At 42.9% G+C, this 19,371-nt stretch overlaps 1 protein-coding gene across 1 annotated transcript in view; it reads left to right on the forward strand.

The window, feature by feature from the left end:
* The first annotated feature begins 6,413 nt into the window (after nucleotides 1-6,413).
* The window catches only part of LOC124052803 (heparan sulfate glucosamine 3-O-sulfotransferase 3A1-like), a 29,957-nt gene continuing 16,999 nt past the window's right edge, over nucleotides 6,414-19,371 (forward strand). The window contains exon 1 of the mRNA XM_046377478.1: nucleotides 6,414-7,335. Coding sequence (XP_046233434.1) covers nucleotides 6,761-7,335 — 575 coding nt within the window. The 5' untranslated portion in view covers nucleotides 6,414-6,760. The remainder of the gene's footprint in view (nucleotides 7,336-19,371) is intronic.

Raw genomic sequence — 19,371 nt, forward strand, 5'->3', positions numbered from 1 at the left:
GGAGTTCATTAATGGGAGGGAGGGCAGGCTAGGATCTCCAAAAACAGCCCCTCTCCATACATCACGCTGTAGGCCATCAGGTTTCCCCAACTCTGACAGCTGCCCCCTTCATCCTTGGCTTTGTTTTCACTGAGAATTATCTGACTATGCACAATAATCACACAAACCGGAGGTCTTGTTTGCCTTGGACGACGTTCTCGACTCTCGCATGTCCATCAGCGTAGAAGTTCACCTCGCTGTGGGCTGAAGACCACACAGAGCTCATTTGCAGGCCGACGGTTTGAGGTGTCGTGTCTGAGATTGGTATCGCTTTCAAAGAAAACAGGTGAGAGGGACAACATGATATTGCTGGTGAGCGAGGTGTGCTAACTGTGCAACATCACACCCTGAAAAGTCGATTTAAATTGGTCCGAGTGCTATGAAATCATCAAAGAGGTGATTTAAATCCCAGTTGTGGTTGTGCAAAATGCTTTAAAACCACAACATCACATATGCAGTGCTATAGCTAATATAATTTCCATATGGTCTGTGATACTGTATTTTGTCAATTATTTGACATGAAACATGGTCATTTGCCAAAGTAAAGACGGTTGCTGTTCTGCATGTACTGTACTACATCAGGCCTAGGCTATTCAGTGGAACACAAGCACCACAGAAACGTCATGCTGTTATTGCAAGCCAGGCACCAAACATTTGATTGAAGAAATGATAGCTTTAATCGATTCTGCTCGGGGCTCCATCATCGCATTACGACAGCAAACAGCATGCAAAGATCCTGGCCAGACCGAAGGCCCTAACCTTCAGCCCCACTGAATTTCAGGCTTGGTTAGCAACACGGTTAATTTGAACTCAAGGTTGGAGCATCTATGCATTACCCTTCACTGTGGTGGCTAAAACAACCCGCAGCCTAGCTGTCGTCTTTGGATGTATGAGCAGATACTTATCTGCAGGAAATGGCAGATCAGACCCCCACATATTGCTTTTTAATGAGCACGGCACGTCGCTGTCCAGAGGGGGGTTCCAACTGGCTCACATGTGATGCATCATCTGCGCCGGTCATTTGGACGCCAATATCAATCCCCTATCGTCCATCGCCATCTCCATATTTTGGCTTCGTCCCACACATGAGGTCAAAAGGTCAAAATAGTGTGCATTTGTTCCTGGACTTTGTGACTCTGTAATGATGCGATCATCTCTTCCTGCAGCCTGTTCATAGAGGGCAATACTGAGGGCTGAGCCTCTGAGAAAGGAAGAAAAAGGAGGCGTCAGTCGATGCCTTCAGCTTGAGAATATGATGGAGCCCACCATATTGTCTGGATATTCTGAGTGATGGGGCGCTTCATGAACACAGTTAGAGTGAACGTGGTTATTTTGCCATGAGAGATTTCTGTATTTGCGTTTTCATCCCAACTCTTGTCATTGATTGGAAGTGAAGCCCAGTTTGTACAAATCTGATGACAGCTGCTTGCTTTGTTGTGGGGCCACAACTTCACCCACACAATCCTAATGAAGCATATAAGCTACGTTTTTGAGTGTTAAACTCTTCATGCTTCAGTAAGTTTTTTTTCTCTGAGCTTTAACTTTTATTATTGCTTATTCAGTCACCAGTGATAAAGCCCCTGAAAACCAACTTTTCAGGGGCTTTAAGAATTGAATAGTAATCTTATATTAAAACAATCCATATTTTTCTGCTGTAATATTTTCCATATGGGACATTTTAAGGTTGTTTCGCATAATTTAACTTCACTCAAAGTCACCATGACATTTTTTTCCTAGTGCCAACTGGAGATTAATTTGGACGACTGTTTGTGATACAACAAAGCCAGCCATATGTGCCATTAACCTTTCTGTACCCACACCAGCTTGTCTTTAAACCTGACTGCTGGCCTGTAGAGACGGACATACAGCCACAAAACCTTCTGACTCGAGCGGCGCCTGCCTCCCGCCTCTGTCTCAATCAGCTGCATCCTGCTGCCTCTCGGAGGAAGGAATGTGACACAGAGTGTAACACACCACACACAAGCTGCTGCGAGACGACTCACTCCAGACGCCACAGCACACGCTTTGGCGTCACTCATCTCATACAAGAAGGTTTAATCTCCTCATACACCTCCACGTGTCCATGAATTTATCATTCTTTTGTTTTGAAGCATAGCCAATGGAGCAGACTGTAGGGTGATAGAAAATTGCTTTTATAGTTTTACATTAAAGGTATTTATAAACTAAATTATAACCATTGAAAAGAAAAGTCAGACAACACCTAATTATGTGCCATCTCGTCCTCCGCTTGTGGCAAACAGCAGAAGACAAATATCCGAAGATAAGATGAACGGGAGTGTAATTGTTTGTGTGCTTAATTCAAATTGGTTGTATGTTGACATTTGGAGACTATTTAGTGACACGGGCCACTTCAGATAGCATTAATCTGATTAGGAACACAATTTATTTGGGTTTCCGTGCTCAATAGAAAGCCTTCCTGTTCAGCGAGCGGCCTGCCAGTGAAGCAGAGGAACCCAACCTCGATGAATGGCCAACAGCTGTGTATATAGAACGAGTACATTTCCTCTAGCAGTGGAAAAAAAAAACCACCCCCTTTCAGTAAAACATTGAGTCATTGCTCACACACCATATACACATGTGCAAGCAGTGTTTGAAATTTGTATATATTCTGTATTAAACAGGTTGTGTACCAAGATTTCTTATAGCAAATGTATTTTTTAAATATCCTTGACTGAATATGCTCAAATTACATTATAGCCATCTGGGTGGTAGATATTGTGCTGTATATTTTTAGCCTTTTTAAGGTCTTACCTAATTTAGCTCTTAAGCTCTTGCCATTTCAATTTTGCTCAGAATGAGATGGTTTTAGGAGATGAACTTCTGGAGCCAAGGAGCCGCTCAGCCTGTGTGGAAATCTGCGACGCTGATCTTAGTTCAGGCATGGAACATGTCGTAAATTTCATCAGTACAATTTCCATGCGTAAATCTTTTTCTTTTTTCTAAATCCAGCTGCATCTGTTCCTAACCATGTTTGCCACATGGGGCATTGTACCCTTCTCGACAATATTTCAATACGAGGCATAAATTTTAGCAAGTTATTAAGTTCGCATGGCATTAAAACTTGGCTGGTTGGCCGAAAGTTAAAGATGAACATTGTCCTGAAAAAGAAAAAAAAAGGCAGAATTTTATTGCAACGGATTTCAGGTCGAGAAACGTAAAGCCATAATATTGGCAGTAAAGATGTCTCCTCCAAACTGACAGCTCCCAAACCTCAGTTCATAAACCTGTCTGGAGATTATGTGCATGGCTGAGACACACAGGCTAACTACTTGGCCAGCTCAGCAATGGAAACTGTTTCTGCATGACTATATTCTCACTGTTGATGGTGCATTTGAGAGCGCTAACGCACAAGTCTCTGTATGGTTTATGCATTTCTATGAAGCAACAATCGGGTTCAGATCCTTCAGCCGTTCCATATTTGGTTTCGCCTTGGCACAGGTTTGTTTTCCCATGGCATGCCCTGAGAATTTATTCAATATGCAAAGTAAATGCATGATTATATTCAAAGGATAATAAACAGTTTGTGTTTGTGCTCACTTTAGACTTAAAACCCCAACTCTGCATCCAAGATTCCAGGAAGGCTGCGTCAGTGTGACCATAGTGCTGCAATTTGGATAAACGGTGAAGATGAAAGCCGAATTACGTTTTTACATGCCTTCTAGACTGCTTGCACATTTTTCTAAAAGCACCAATGTCTGGGTGTGTAATTACACACTAAATGCTGTTTTGTTTTGTTTTTTGTTTTTAAAGCAAGTATGTGTCGCGGCACAAACATTAAACTCGGCTGAAAATGGGCTGCTGCACAAGGCGCGCCTCAGATTTAGGGCACCTACTCAGACGCCACTGATGACAACAGAGCTATTAGACCAATCAGTGGTCTCTACTGGCGGCCCCTCGCGACAAATGTAATATGTCTGCGAGTCGTAAGCAGCGGTTTCCCCTTCCCAGAGTGTTTCATTTTAATCATGTTGAAAAGTCTCAAGGGCTACAATCAGAGGTGAAAAGTGAATAATACATTTGCTCAAACACTCAGGTACACTTTGACACATTTCCACCTTATGCTTTTTATACTTCTACTCCACTACAATTCAGAAGGAAACATACTTTTTACTCCATTACAGGTATTTCACAACCACAGTTACTTTGTATATTTGAAAAAAAAGAAAAATTACTCAGAACATCACAGTCATTTTACTAAATATAAGACACTGCTTATAGATTTAAACAACCTAAGAGTACATAATGTGGTTAAAAGTACCACTACAGCAATTATAATGCTGCGTATAAATTAAGGCATCGATATTAATAATTTAATAATACATACAAACTATATTTTGACAGGGGCCATTCTTGTCCTATGAGTACTTTTGCCCTTTATACCGTATATTTGTTTGTAATACTTTTGCACTTTTACTTTAGTGACATTTTAATGCCAGACTTTTTAAGGACTACTTTTACATCGCAAAGCGTGCCAGTACTGTTATACACTTTGTATACTCACATAAGCATTCCATAAAATGAAAACTTTGTTGCGATCTTACTCACAGCTTAATATTTATGTATTGTACTACTATGTGTACTGTACAACTTTCACTCAAGGGAGGCATCTGAGTAGTTCTTCCAGCACTTTGTGAAACTATCCACTGTTTCACTAAAGGACAAAATTACCACTGTTTTATTTGGAAGACATTCGTTCAGGTTTCTCTCCTTTCGCATTAATCACGTCGGGCCCCTCAGATTTATCTTGCGACCTCTTTAGGGGGTCCAGACAAGCAGGTCTGGAACCTCTGTGCTCTGCTGTGAGATTGTCCCGTTCATAACTGTGTAAAAACATAACTCTAACAGCAATTCTTTTAACACTTTAAACATCCACTTCGACGTGAGAGGAAAGACACCTTTTGTAAGCGTCATTATTTTGGCAGGATTTTCTACGATGAGAAGAAGAGTGAAGTCATTTGACCTCCGTGAGGGAATGCTGGGTGTCGCCACAGTTGGTTTGAGGGGGATGAGCATCTCTCCGGTGTCAGGGGGAGACAGAGAAAAGACACGGGGTGTGATTTGTTAAATGCGGGACAACCCCTTGCATTGTTTGGACAACATGGGGGGACATCTGGCACTGGCAATGCAGCCCAGTGTTGAGGTCTCCATCCTCTTTCTCGAGCAGTGAGCTGTGCAGCATTGAAGCACTGCCTGAACATTCTCATGCTAATACCCAAAAGGCAGCAGCAGATGTGAAACATTTGGTTCTGTTCTTGTTCACTTGTAAAGAAATAATGCGCCCGGTTATCATTATTTTACTTTTTTTGTTCTGCTGCGTGTCATAAAAGGAGTTCGTGGCAGAGGCCATCTTCTTTGGTGGCCTGACTTCAGCGGCATGCGGTCGCTGTCAGCGAGGGCGAAATGGCCTCGCGAGCGTTTTGAAGATGGAAGAGAATCGTTTCGGCATCTCAAAGCATGCCGTTACAGTGGGGAAAACTGGGGAAGATTGCACTAAACAAACATCACGCCTGTGAGCACCGCAGCAGCTTCTGTCTGCCTGCTTGTGTGTGTGTGTGTGTGTGTGTGTTTGGCTTTTAATGTGTCTTAGCTGCATGGGTTTTAGCATTCAGGAGTATGTAGCAGCATTTAGTATTGCATGTTGAATGAATTTTTGTGAATTTCACTGTATTTGTCTGTACCTGTGCTGTTAATTTTTGTGTACTGGTCTCATATGACTCAGAGTTGTTCTCTGAGAAAACCATTTAAATAAAGAATTTAACTGAAATACGTATATTTGACTGGATTTTGCAGTGTTTGTATTTTAGCGTCATTGCATCATTTTTCCCCATTTCATAATTAAGTAAAGATTTATTTTGGTGGAAGAAGTGCTCGAATCCCTCCGTGTAAAAATAAACCATTATAAGAATTTAAGACACAACAACCAGCAAGCATGTCTGAGAGCAAATGTAAGTTTACTACTCCTTTACTGCTCCATGGTGAAGGAGTTCCTTCCAAAAAGTGGAAGGACTTTAGTTGTGTGGAAGTGAATTGGTAATAAGTAACTTCATCTGTCAAATAAATGTAGTGGAACAAAAAGTACAATATATATCTCTCACATGGAGTGGAGAATAAATATAAAAAGACGCAGTAAATGGAAGTACTAAAAAAATTATCTAAAAAATGTACAATATGTAAATAAGTAAGTATACTGGGTTACTATCCACCACTGTCATTTTGTACACGAGCTTTCATTTGGCTGGAGATGTTCAGTGCATCAGTGCGCCCTCCCACCTGGAATATCATTGGCTCGTGTCTGTTTCTATCTTCATCTCATTGGTCGGAAAGGTGCCCGTCAAGCAACCTGACGTGCAGGACAAGTTTACAACTCTGTACACGTGCGGCTGATGGAGCAGGGCTCGCGGTGGCATCCTTCACAGAGCGAGGATCGGACAGGAGCTCGTCACCTGCGAGCGCAGAGCGGTGTACACCTGTCCGAGGGCGCCTGTGGGCCTGTTGTTCCGCCTATTTACAGTCAGTTTGGGCTTCCTCACCTGTGCGCAGCAGGTATCGTTTGCCACTTTTTGTTTGTGGAGGAGAGAGAGGTGTTATCCACAGTGCACTGTGGATGGAGACTCATTCCTCCGTTTCTTCATGGCAAGAAGACCCCATAATGTGTGCCTAGCATGGCTGTGGCTCCCCTACCGACCACCCAGGGACCGGTATGGCTTTTAGCCGCATCAGTAAACTGGACCCCCCGTCCCGAAGCATCTTCAGGAAAGCGGCGGTCATGCTGTGCTCCCTCCTCACCTCTCTCTTCCTCCTGCACTGCCTCACCGACTGCAGCAGCACCAGCGGCGGCAGCTCATCCTCACCGCTCAGAGCGTCCTCCGGCCGGCCTGTGGGGCTATTCGAGGACTTGAGGTCGCAGAGGACTAAAAGACTCGTGTACGAATGGACCGCCGGGTCGGAGTCGACGGGTTACGGGGCCGCCATTCGCTCCTCGCGGGTCCTCGCGGATGAGCGCGCGGGGCAGGTTTTGGAGCAGCGCGAGGAGCCCCTCATCTTGCCGCCTCCGGATTTAGTTGCCTCCAGGAAAGTGTCGCCGAGGTTTGCAGGTAAACTCAGCCCGCTCGGGGAAGGGAGCAAGAAGCTGCCCCAGGCTCTCATCATCGGGGTGAAGAAAGGAGGCACCCGGGCTCTGCTGGAGTTTCTCCGGGTTCATCCGGACATCAGAGCCGTGGGAGCGGAGCCGCACTTCTTCGACCGCAACTATGAGAACGGACTGGAGTGGTACAGGTGAATGTTTTGGTAATTACTACTGTCAAGAGGAAAAACTTTATTAACACAATTTAAACACTTTTTTTTAGACCTACATTAATCTTTTGCATTGCTAAACTAAAGATATTAGAATACATTAATTAAAGTCCCTCCTAAAATCTGAGCTTCACTTCTGTATATTGTTATTAGTCATTAAATTGCCACGATGATAGATTGTGTTTATCCAACTTTTTATTTAGCCCACTCCTACATCACTGATAAAGATTAGTCTAGAGGACCCATAAATCTGTGTTTAACATCTCAGCTTTTATAGAAGTAGCCTAATTGCTGTGAGATGAAGAAGCACTGCGGACAGCCTGTTGATTTATTGCGCTACATTAGGCCTGCTTTCATTAGATGTTATCAGGCTGCTCATTTTGTTGCACATTTTAGGGTTGAGTGCCTTTAAGTTTGGTCAGGGCCTTAGTGGGATCACGGTTTACAGCTTGATTAGGCTGGGAAATAAGACAAGGATAAATCCGAGTAGGGCTGTTTGAAATGTTGAACAAGTTGCAGTTTACATTTTCTCAGTTTGAAGCTTTAATGCCTCGTATAACCACATCTGCTCCTAAAACTTGAAACAACTTTCTAAAAGTGTAACTTTATTTCAAGTTCAGTTCTTTGTAGGAGCACACAGCAACGTTTAACTATTTGTTCAGTAAACAGATGCTTTCACTTCACACACAACTTTTTCATTTATTTTCTTTAATATTTTCACTCGTTTTCTTTAACCCAATCCAGACTAAGACCTTAAAAAGACTCGCCGTCTCAAACTAATTATTTAATTATTAACGTAGTTTATATTCACTTGTCACACTGCAAACGGTTTTGTTTGCTTCATAAAGGCTTAAAGGAGCTTCTAATCTAATAGTGAAGCAGGGCTTTCTTTTCGAAAAATAATAATAAAAAAATGCCTGCATGGTGCTTTGATGTTTAAAGAAAAGGCAAAACTTTGAATTAAGATAAGTAGAAATGAAAGTGTTTTATGCAGTTAAATTACAGCAGTGTAGATTTTCAGTATTGTTTATACTGAACTCATAATTTAGTACAAACTATGTAGGGTTTTTGTTTTTTTGGTTTTGGCAAACACTTTTACACTCTGGTCATTCCTTTACACCAAAGGGGCAGTTTCAGTTCAGTCTGCATTTGCTTCTACAGAATCACTTTCACTCTTGCCTGACACACAGTGAAACTCGCATAAACTCCCATATTTACCCTCCTTTGACGTCTCCGTCTCCTCGTGGAGGAGTTTTCCCTCGCTCAGGTCGCATTTGTGATTGATTTCATCTGTCACTGCGAGTGTGTGTGAGTGAGTGCTGTGTGTTCGCATTTCCACAGGCCTGTGGGGAATAATGGCTCTCCCTCTCAGTGGTTCTCTGTCTAATGGGGCATTGCCGACATTGCGGCTCTGTTATTAAGAAGGATTAGGGCCATAATGAAAGGTTACCTGAGTGTCTCAGGAGGTATAATTCACCTTTTGATTGAGTTAACACTACACACAGCACCCTCTAAAAGCCTGGAGACAAAACTTTTACTCTCCCTCGCCGACAACTCCCTCCAGATCCGTCTTGCTCGACCCCCACCACCACCACCACCCCACCCCACCTCCCCCGCCAAACACTCTGGCTCTCTCCCATCTCCCACTCACACACCTCCCTCTTTGTGCCTCTCTGAGAGTGAACATTCTCTTTTCGCCATCACTCTTTCACACCCTTCTGTTTACCTATTCATCCATTGTGGGGTTTTATATCCATGAGGGTCCCATCTATCCCGAGGAGTTGCCAAGATTCTCTGGAATTTGGACCGTGCCTCCAAGGACAGACCTTAGTGCCGGGTACCCTTAATGCTGTCCATTTAAAACAGAAGGACCCTTGAATTGAAAAGAGGAATAAATAACTGTTACAACAGCATGGCCCACTCTGCAGGAGTTCATCTTGTCAGCTCTCCTCGACAGCGTTTGAGAGTCTTCCCGTTGATGGCTTTTGTGTTTTTGTGGAAGCTTTTGATTGAGGCGCACGCATTTGAAGCTTTTGGGGCTTGAGATCACATAGGGGTGGGGTGTTTTGTTTTTTTTTGTGCACTTCAAAAGTGCTTGTCGAGAACCAGGAAATCAGTCTGATTGCATCGCTAAACTTAGCAGGCGACGCTTTAAAATTGCCACAGTCTCGCTGCCTGTGAGTTACTGCACCGATGGCTGTAAGATTTCAAGGAATGTTTAAAACGTATCCGACACGTGACAGTTTGAAAAGTAATGTGTTAAGACTGTGCACCAAACCTCAAAATATACCAAGAAGCTGCTCCACACATGTCCGGTACACACTGGATAAGTAATTCTGTCTTTTAAAATAAAAATCTGTTTGTGCAAAACAAGGCCGGATTTTCTGAGACTAATCACCGTGTCCAATTTGCTTGAATTATGTGATTCCTTTCATTAGCAACGGCGAATACTTAAAACGCAGAGGCTTCCGTCTCAGGAGGCTCTTTGTTTATTGTCAAGGCCTCAGCATGAATCACTCGTCTCTGTCCCTATGGGAATGTGCAGAACATACTTTTAGCACCTCGAAGCTCGCAGCTCTCTCAACATCTACAGCCTCCTTTTCCAGCTTTCTCAGAATTAAACTTGTCTGGCTTGTGACGGGAATTTCCATCAAGTGCCCTAAGAAGTCAGTCACACACCCAAAGCTGTGATGCAAAAATCTGTAATTTATTGAGAAGAATAAAAGTTGCAGTTTTGACGGCATGGGCTGTCAAAGCATGAAACATTGCTAGCTTTTAAACTTTTAAACTTCACTTTTATGTGTCCAAAGATTCCAAATAGTCGGGTAAAATTCGGTCTCACCATCTGCATTTATTCAAATCTTGGTACTGACTTTATAGATATATAATTTTTGGGGTTTTTTTAACCATATTTTACCGTACACCATTTAGTGAGATTTTTGGGGGGTTTGCTTTCAGCTAAAAACACAAATTTAGCTTTCTGAAATAAAATGTAATTAGCAACTTTCGTGCACTTTTTGTGTCCGGAGTCTTTCGGTAAACACGGGCCTTTTGTTAAACAGGAAACCAACACCCGACTTAATCGCCCAGTCAGTCAGTGTTACATTTCACTACACATTTCTCAGCGGTGTATCCGTATAATCACATACAACCTGTTAGGCTTTTGTTGTGGAAATGGACACTCGAAGTGAACAAGGAGGTCAAGCACAAACGCTGTGAACTAAAGCAGAGGTCCATGCTGTAGAGCAGTCAGTATTAAGTTTTTGGCCTTCTTGGGTTACTGGACTCCCAGCTTTCACCTGTCTAGACCCAGCCGCACTTCCTGTTTGATGTCTGCAGACCGGTTGGATTAGCCCTCACCAGATGCCTTAATGGGTTAATTACCCCTCCTGAAAGCACGTGTGACCCGTTAAACACGGAGGGCAATGTGCCACCACCTCCGCCACACGCAAATTAATCTCGATACAAACAAAACGCAACCATGTGCAGTACAGGAACACACATATTCTTCTTTTTTGCTCATATGCCACACACCAAGCCTGGATTTCTGTGTGTCTTCTAGTCATTTCAGCTTGGAAAGGCCTTGTAAAGTTGAACAGGGGTGTGTATATCCACTTCAGCTTCTCTTTCAGCGTTTTGCTTAACACGTCCAACACTTAAAACCACGAGAAAGAGCGAAAAGAGTCCGTCTAGCTGAAAAATCACATTAAATTAGGGGTTTCCCTCTTCATAAAAGTGGCCTTCTTTGAAAGGACATTCTGTGGTGGTTATAAAAAAAATGGTCCTAATCATAAAAGCAGTGACCCAATGGGAATTTGTGTTCGAAAGCAGCAGTGCTGATCAGATCTGTATTTCTGTGGCCTGTAGTGTTCGGTGTGGGAAGACAGCCTCAGATGTGAATATACACATTTAAATAAAGATCTAGATCCAGATGTAAAGAATACAGAATAATAATAACATGTGCTCTGCCTCTGTTTAAATTCCATGAATGTTTTTTCCTCACTAGCGATTAGATTTTTCTCCTATATTAGGCTAACATGTTGGGTTTGTTGACACAGCTCCATTAAGAAAAGCCCCCCAACCTGACAAAAAGCAAAGAAAATAAAGACACATTTGTCAAGTGTGCTGACGATGAAAAGCCGTTGAATTCCCAGCGTTTGAAATGAGGCCGACTTCCAAGTTTCTCATATGTTGGCTGTGTTTAGAGTGGGTGTCAATTAATTGGGTGGCAGAGTTTAAACTCTGGCCTTGTTTGCTGCTGCCTGACATTTCACTTGTCATCCTGAGTGCAGAGAGGTTTGGAGGACCAGTGGAAAGCATGACACAACTCCAAATGGGAGAGGCTGGATGTTAGCAGAGAAGAAATTACTAAAAGGCTCGTCAGTTGAGTGTGTGTGTGTGTGTGTGTGAGTGAAGCTGTTGTAGCAGTCGCTCTGAAGCAGCCAGTCTGAGTTCCTGTAATTTAACCGACTCACAGATGCGACGGAAACGGTACAACATACAGAACAAGCTGTAACATGCATGTGTGTATTGTTTATGGTGCACCAGGTTGCCAAGACAAAACCAGCTGAAACACGAGGCCAGATTTAACAGGAACCCTTGTGTGATCCTCTGTGTATGTGTGTGTATGTGTGTGTAGCCTGCTACGTGTACATATTTATGTGAGCATGCAAACTGTAAGCACCTCCAGTGTCCTTGGATGCAACCTGACCAGAAATAAAGGAATGACATGTTCCTTAGAGTTTTAAATACGGCGATTGAGTTCAAAATAGTCTGGCCTTCACCACCCGCTCCCTTTGCACCATACTGTACACCAACTGTAAAATACTTTGCTTCCATATCTGGATTTGAATAACCAAAAATATGGAGAGGAGCATATTTTTTTGCTGGTGGTATGTGTCTGTGTGTGTGAACCCTTGGAAATGTATCTCCGCGGTCTCTTTAGTGAGGCTTTGAGAGGAGCCATTTGTTTTAGCATTTCTCCAAGGCACAGTCGAGATTTTTAAAACAGATTTAACCCATTTCCTCTAATTGATCCCCTGATTGATTCACCCTGTTTTGAAACTACATTGGAAAAACACTAAGCAGAAATGAAATATTCCTAAAAGGTCCCCAGAAACAGCTTTGCACAGTAATTTTCTAAAGTAGTTAGACGAGCTTTGTCATGAAACAGAGTGTGTGTTTGAATGTGAGGGATTTCGAAAGGGAGATGGTTTTATATACTGGGAAAAAGATTCTCAGTATATAAAACTCACAGGTCTAACTTCAAGTTTTAAATAAAATCCTTAACAAAATAAAGCACTTTTAGCTGGGTAGCCTCAAAGTCTTTGTCCTTGACTAAAAAGTGTCAATGCTTCACGAGAGAAGGGTTGAATTTCACTATAAACGTTAACCAAACTGCGTGTCATATAATGATCATGAAATAATATACCTAGTGATATAAAAAAGGATGCAAGCAAAGCTTTCTTACAGAATTATGAACGAAATGGTTCACACAATTACATCTGCTCACATAGGAGCAGGTTTGCAGATGGCAGGTGGAGTAGAGAGGACTGGCAGGGGTGGGTGGAGGGGTCATGGTTGGGGTTGTAGAGGGCACACACACACACACACAGAACGGACGTAACGTGATCTCTAGAGACCTCCTGAGCACGAGCTCTGAGCTGCCTTTGGATTGTGAAAGTGATTATCGGTGAGTATAATTGTAAAACCGGGACACTCACCTCCTGCTGAAGGCATGCAACCCACCCATGACTGTAGTCCCTCGCCACTCCTTGCCAACTCCTTGACCTCCGCCACCCCCCCACTGACATCTTTGCATGCCCTTAGCAGCTGACCCTTGGAGGCCCCATGTAGGGGAGGTAGATAGAAGCAAGCGAACTATCCAGAGAAGTGCCTGTCAGCAGCTGCCCTCTGGCATCCTGGGAATCTGCCCCCAATGGGTGAGTGAGGACAGGCAGCAGGTGCAGGGCGCTCTGCAGACACCACCTGGATCTCCACCAGACGCTCACACCTGATGCGTTCACCTGACACACCTAAAATAAGAGCTGTTTGTTGACTTCTACAGACCTAGCAAGATGAAGGAAGCTAACTGGTTACTTTCATATGAATATTTCGCACCTCAGGGTTCGGGAACTCGGGGAGCTTTGATGAACATGTGCAGAAAAGCACGAGTGATTGATCTCGGTCAGGAGGGCCACAAAGTGTGCCACCCTCAGGGTTCACAATGCCACCAGATGGCACAGTAACATTAGGATCAGGTTACATTGTTTCTAGGATTCTGTTGTTTATTCACTTTTGGGTTTCTGTGTACACTAGTCAGCAACCTGTTTGACCCCGTCGAAACTCAGGCCCATTCAGAGTAGCAGCTGTTGGTCTTTTTATGAGGTATTAGCCCTTACGTTATGAAGCATTTATTCTGGGATTCATATTTCAAAAGGAGTACTTGAGGTCACTTTTTTATTGTTCCTGACTGAACAGAAATATATTGCTCTGAAAAACTGTGATGCACTGTAATCCTTTACTTTGTTTTATTGTTTCTGAAGGCGAGATGTTTGACCTTTTCGAGACATTACTTATAGATCTGTAGCTCAACCTTTTATTTTCAGGTGATAATACCTGAATCCCAGCTAGTTCAGTGGTTTTCAAGAAATTCATGTGAATGTCAGTGATGTTTATTTTCCTTTAAGTCCACTGGAAATCTGCCAGGTAATGTTTTCTAACATCACAGCAATTCTGCCCTCAGGCACTTTGTAAGCAGTATGACCGAAATGGAAAAAAAGAAAGAATCATGTTGGCAATTTTCTTCCTGTGCTATGTTTCTGTTCCTCTATGTTTTAGTTTTTTTCTTCTTGGCAGCCCAAGGTTGATGGAAGTTAAGTGTTATCCTTGCACAAACAAAGAAAGACTGTAACCCTATCATTTGGCACTGGAGAGTCGGGAGGGGGTTTAGACTACACTGTTTCGGCTCTCCTCGTAGAAGTGAACTAAACAAACCGCAAAACAACCTCCAGAATTCATGCATATCAAGATTTTCAAAGGATTTGCCAGAGTGCTTTGGAAACGTGCAGCTAAAGCCATGTTATTTGGGCACAGAGGAGCTTGGTAAATGATGTATGGATGGAGCATGTATGCGTTACAGCCCTCAGTGGTGCAGATTGGCAGGGTAAACCAATGCATGCACAGCGTGATGGATCTCTCTTTCCCATCTCTCAAGCAACAGCTTTATCACAGGAAAGGGAGCCGTCCATATTTTCCACCAGAGACAGAGACAGAGACAGACAGAAAGAGAGGGAGAACCAGAGCTCTGGAAAGCCTGGGAACCAATAAAAAGAAGGAAGCCCTCTCCTCTTGGGTCCTCCATTTTCCGTTCCAAATGTAGTGTTTTCTTTAAAGTACTTTTGCCACATATTCTTGTTTTGTTTTGGGTTTTTTTTCTGGCACATATTTATGTCTTGTATTTCAGTTCCCTGTAATATAAAAAAATAAGCATTTACTACTCATCTTTCAAGCCCTTTACTTGTGTTCACTCAACAGGAAAGTCTTTCACTCTTTTCAAGGTGCTGGCCAGTCATGGGGTTGCTTCCCCTCTTTGCCTCTGTGCTTAAAGGCATGGACTCTGACACTCTTGCCATGTGTGCTATCTGCAGCTGCCTGTGTGGTGATAGGATGGCACCAAACATCCTTTTTTTCTTGTTCCATCAGGACATGGCCAGTGCCAGTCGTCTTGGCAGAGTCCAAACTGCAGACATGGAAGGAGGCTTTGCCAGACGGCACCTCGGGCACAACCTCTATTTGACTGCCCAACCTCTTTCTCCATGCAACACTCAGAATTGTACTGTCGCTAGGCTTGAGGCTCAAGTCTCTGTGTGTGTGTGTGTTTGTGTGGCTCATGGAGTCTATCAGAAATGAAGGATTGGCATTTTTTTGGCATGACCTACAAAGAGGCCAACACATTACTTCCCTCAGATGTCATTTCCCAGCTTTCAGCACCTCTACATCCAGCGTATTCTTTGTATTCCTGCTAGATGACGAACAAAGACTTGCTTGGTTGTGTTGAGGGAAATAAAACATGCTGAAGATTAGGGTTTGGCAGTACTGTAGACCATGACCAGAAATCCTGCACAATTTTTAAAATAACTAATAATGGAGGTGGTGAATGGGGGGAGAATGACAGAGTGGCATTTAATCTGCCTTGAGAGTTACTTTATTCAGACAGAAGCAGTGCAGATCCATTGCATTTGCGGTTTTGAAAAGCTACCTGGTTGCTCAAGTAGAAATCCAGCTGTTCAAACAAATGCTTTGCATGAAGTCTATTGTGTTTTAAAACTGAATGGTTGCATAGCACAAAAGAGCCATTCACAGAGCTCGATAGCAGGATTTCTCCTGACAAATTATCAATTACAAAGTATCACAAATATTTTATGAGCTCACAGACAGAGCGCAGGTTTACCCTCTATTTCTATTTCTCATTCATCAGTCAAGTCAAGTCGCCTGCTCTATTTTTAATTTTCTCCAACATTTTATTCATCTGGATAAAAGATGGCGGACAGCTTTTACTAACTACCCCTCGAATGCCAGGCTGCTTGATGAAAGAGAGGAATGTGTTAGAAAATGAGTTTGCCACCCCAGACTCATTTATTGATAGATGGAGTGCAACAGCACAGCCTGCGTCTTTTTACATAAAGATGGAGGAGGGTGGTAAAGGGTCTGTGTAGCGCACAGGCATGATTGATATGCCCACAGCGGAGTGCAAGGAAGCCACCCAGTAATTCAATTAATCTTAACCTGAACACTAGTAATTGCTACTGTAACTAGGTCTGACTGTACATTAGACAGGAGGAAGATTGCTGTCAAAGGAACATGTCCAGCTAATAGAACTAGGAAGGAACATCTTCAGTGCTCTGGGATTGCACAAAGGGCTTCCTTTATTCACTATTTTCCTTCCTCCAGAAGATGAGGATTTGCATGTTAACGAGAGGAGCAGGGAACAGATTTCCTTCAGTTGTGGACCAGTATGGGAGAAGTTGGAGATGAAGCACGGCAGGGAAATTATAGATGCAAAGTCTCGGAGAAGCTTTCCACTGCCGTTTAAAAGACACGTTCTCACAATAAAGTTATGTAATCGTCTGTGATGAAAATGTTAGCTCTCTTACCAAGAATAAGATGAACCATAGCACGACCCATCCTGCTCTTATATCTGTCTGTTAAATGTGAAGCCGGCGGCTGGTTATCTTCTGAGCGTAAAAACTGGAAGCAGAGGGAAACCGCTAACCTGCCTCTGTCCAAAGGTAACAAAATCTGTCCACCAGCACCTCTAAACCTCACTAATTTACACATTCGATCTCAAAGTGTCTTACACGGTTTGTACAAATTCCATCCAGAAGATCTAGCATGTTGGTAAGCTTTAGAGGGACATTTCCCAAAAGTACATATTTTGTGCTTGGACACTCGAACCAGAGCAGGAAGTCACATTTCCAAATTCTCGGCTTCACGTCGGGCCTTTCTGCACCGCTTTTCATCAGACAAGCACAGGTGTGGCCTACGCTGGCTTCAAAAATCTGAGCAGGTCATTGTTTTTCAGTTCTTTTGTGTCTAGCACCTATTGAACTTTATAACAAATGATTTTGGATTGTCAGAAATCCTTTGAACACACCCAGAGATATTGATCCTATTGTTTCCTGTAAGAGCACCACAGCGGTTTGAAGGTGTTGACCCGAAGAGGTGGGAAGACAAGACTTGTTTATGGGCTGGTTTTATGCTTTAGTCTTTGGAAAGTGGACACCTCGAGAACAGCAGATAAATCAAGTTTACAGTAAAATCTATTTTTCTTAGCCTCCTATATAATTCTTCCTGTACTCCTATTCCTTCTCATCAGCTTCTGTCCTGCCCCCATCTGAACCACATTAGTTCCTGTCACTGAGTGCAAGCTGGGTCACCGAACTGCAGATCCGAAGCAGAGCATCTGTAAAAGAAAAAACATAAAACTGACCCCGTTACGTGAATAGCTTACGTTTTATTTCTGCATTATTGTAGTCGTTTTTATTTACCCAGCTGGCCAGTTCTGGGTCAGTTAGGATGGAGGGTGTAACAACATTGTGGAGCCTGTGGGACTTGACATGAGCCCAGGTCATTTTAACCGTCAAACATGTGCTGGGGCCGGGGCTCATTATGTCATTATGTTGTCAGGCCGATTGTTTACTCTGACATCTTCGTCTAACACGGTCACATCCTCCCCTACAATCATACCATCAATAGGAGGAGGAAGCTGGCTATTTGGAGCCAACCGCCGGCACAAACAGATGCAACAACCTATAGCATTTGACCTATAGTCTTTTCTAACAAAACGGTTGTATGTTTTTTGGGGTTTTTTTCATCCGCTGCTGCTCACCGCCGCCGCCTCCTCAAACCCCCCCCTCCCCATATCAATTATTAATCCAGCCAATTAGCAAGGCTGCATTATTCACCAGGAAGCTGTGATCAAATCCATTAACGGCACTGCCGTGCCTCGTTGTGGCTCTCCCATGCGGCGTTCATACAGCCCACAGTCCCGCTACCCACTGCAAGACCACATTCCAGCATATTCATGTGGTGCTCTATGCTCATTTTCTTTTTACTTTATCCAACATAGCAATACTAGTAATAGCAAATACTAATACTCTGATCATGTGGGGCCCATTCATTATTCCACTGAATGTTTGTCATGCCTCAATTTAGGCTTTTATTTGAAGTATTATCCAGGAAAACCATTAGGAAGAGTGTGAGTTGGCAACCTTTTTTGCACAATGACAATGAGATTAAAGGGACAGTTCACCCCAATATCAACAAAACATTTTTTCATTGCAAATATATAAATATCAAAGATAGGGAAGTTGGCCAAAACTAAACAAAAAAACGTAATTAGAACCAAATGTAGGAACAAAGCTAAATCAAAATCAGGAAATAAAATTAACACTGTACAATCATTACCAAATGAAGGTTGATAAAATGCTTCATTTTTAGCTCTGAAGAGGAAGTAATGTTTTTGCAGTCCTCCCACTGTTTCCCATGGCTCTGCAAACAGAGCAGCGATCCTGATTGCTTGTCACTGGGATTTATGGACCTTCAAATCTCGGAACAAAATCACTTCCTGTTTTTCCTGTGTTTACCGGACACACGGGCGGGCAGCCACACATTTGATAAAAAGTGATTTATTTTCATTTGCTTATCTGCTTAATTGATGTCCCCCGGGCCTCCCTGACAGCCATAATTTCATTATACAAACAATTTAGAGAAGTTTGATTAACACAAATGAGAGTTCAGGGCCTCCACCGGTTTACATGTTGTTCCTACACTTTTGGAGTCACGCTTTTCTTCACATCGACTCTCCGTCTGGCTCAGCCCTTGTACCACAGTCATTTATAACCACTCCCAAACACAACAGACAGCAGCAGTGAAAAAGATTTTAATTAGCATTCTATTAATCAATATGAAATGTTGTTGTGCCATCACTCCTTGATTACAAAACTGCTTCTTGTTAGAATTACACATTTAGTATGTCAGAGTGCCTGTTTTGTTTTAATCATTGTGCTGTGATTTAACATGTGTTTCACACCTTACTGAGCTTTAGCTCACTGGAATGAGCCAATATGTGGCTGATTTAAAATCCTCGCCTTTCAACCAGATTCTCATTATGGCCATTGAGACACAACCGTATTGATTTTGCTGTTTAGGATTCACCACAAGCATTGATTTATGGCCCTTCAGAGACGGCTGTGTGTAATTAGGCTCATATAGTCAAAAGTTCACCCCACTACGGCCTCAGCTGTAGTGGTCCTCACTGATGATTCTGCGCTTTGTTTGCTGCACTAAATGTTATGTGAGCGCTAATGGAGAGGCCTTAATACACACATATGCACACACTACGCACTGGAATGCACACATGCATGTACTCACACATGCATGCACAGACTGAGTGGCTGTTGAGGGCAGGTCTGTTTCTGACATGCCATTTATTACATCATATTATTTTCCACTCAG

The sequence above is a fragment of the Scatophagus argus genome, chromosome 21, assembly GCF_020382885.2.
Source record: "Scatophagus argus isolate fScaArg1 chromosome 21, fScaArg1.pri, whole genome shotgun sequence".
Classification (NCBI taxonomy): domain Eukaryota; kingdom Metazoa; phylum Chordata; class Actinopteri; family Scatophagidae; genus Scatophagus; species Scatophagus argus.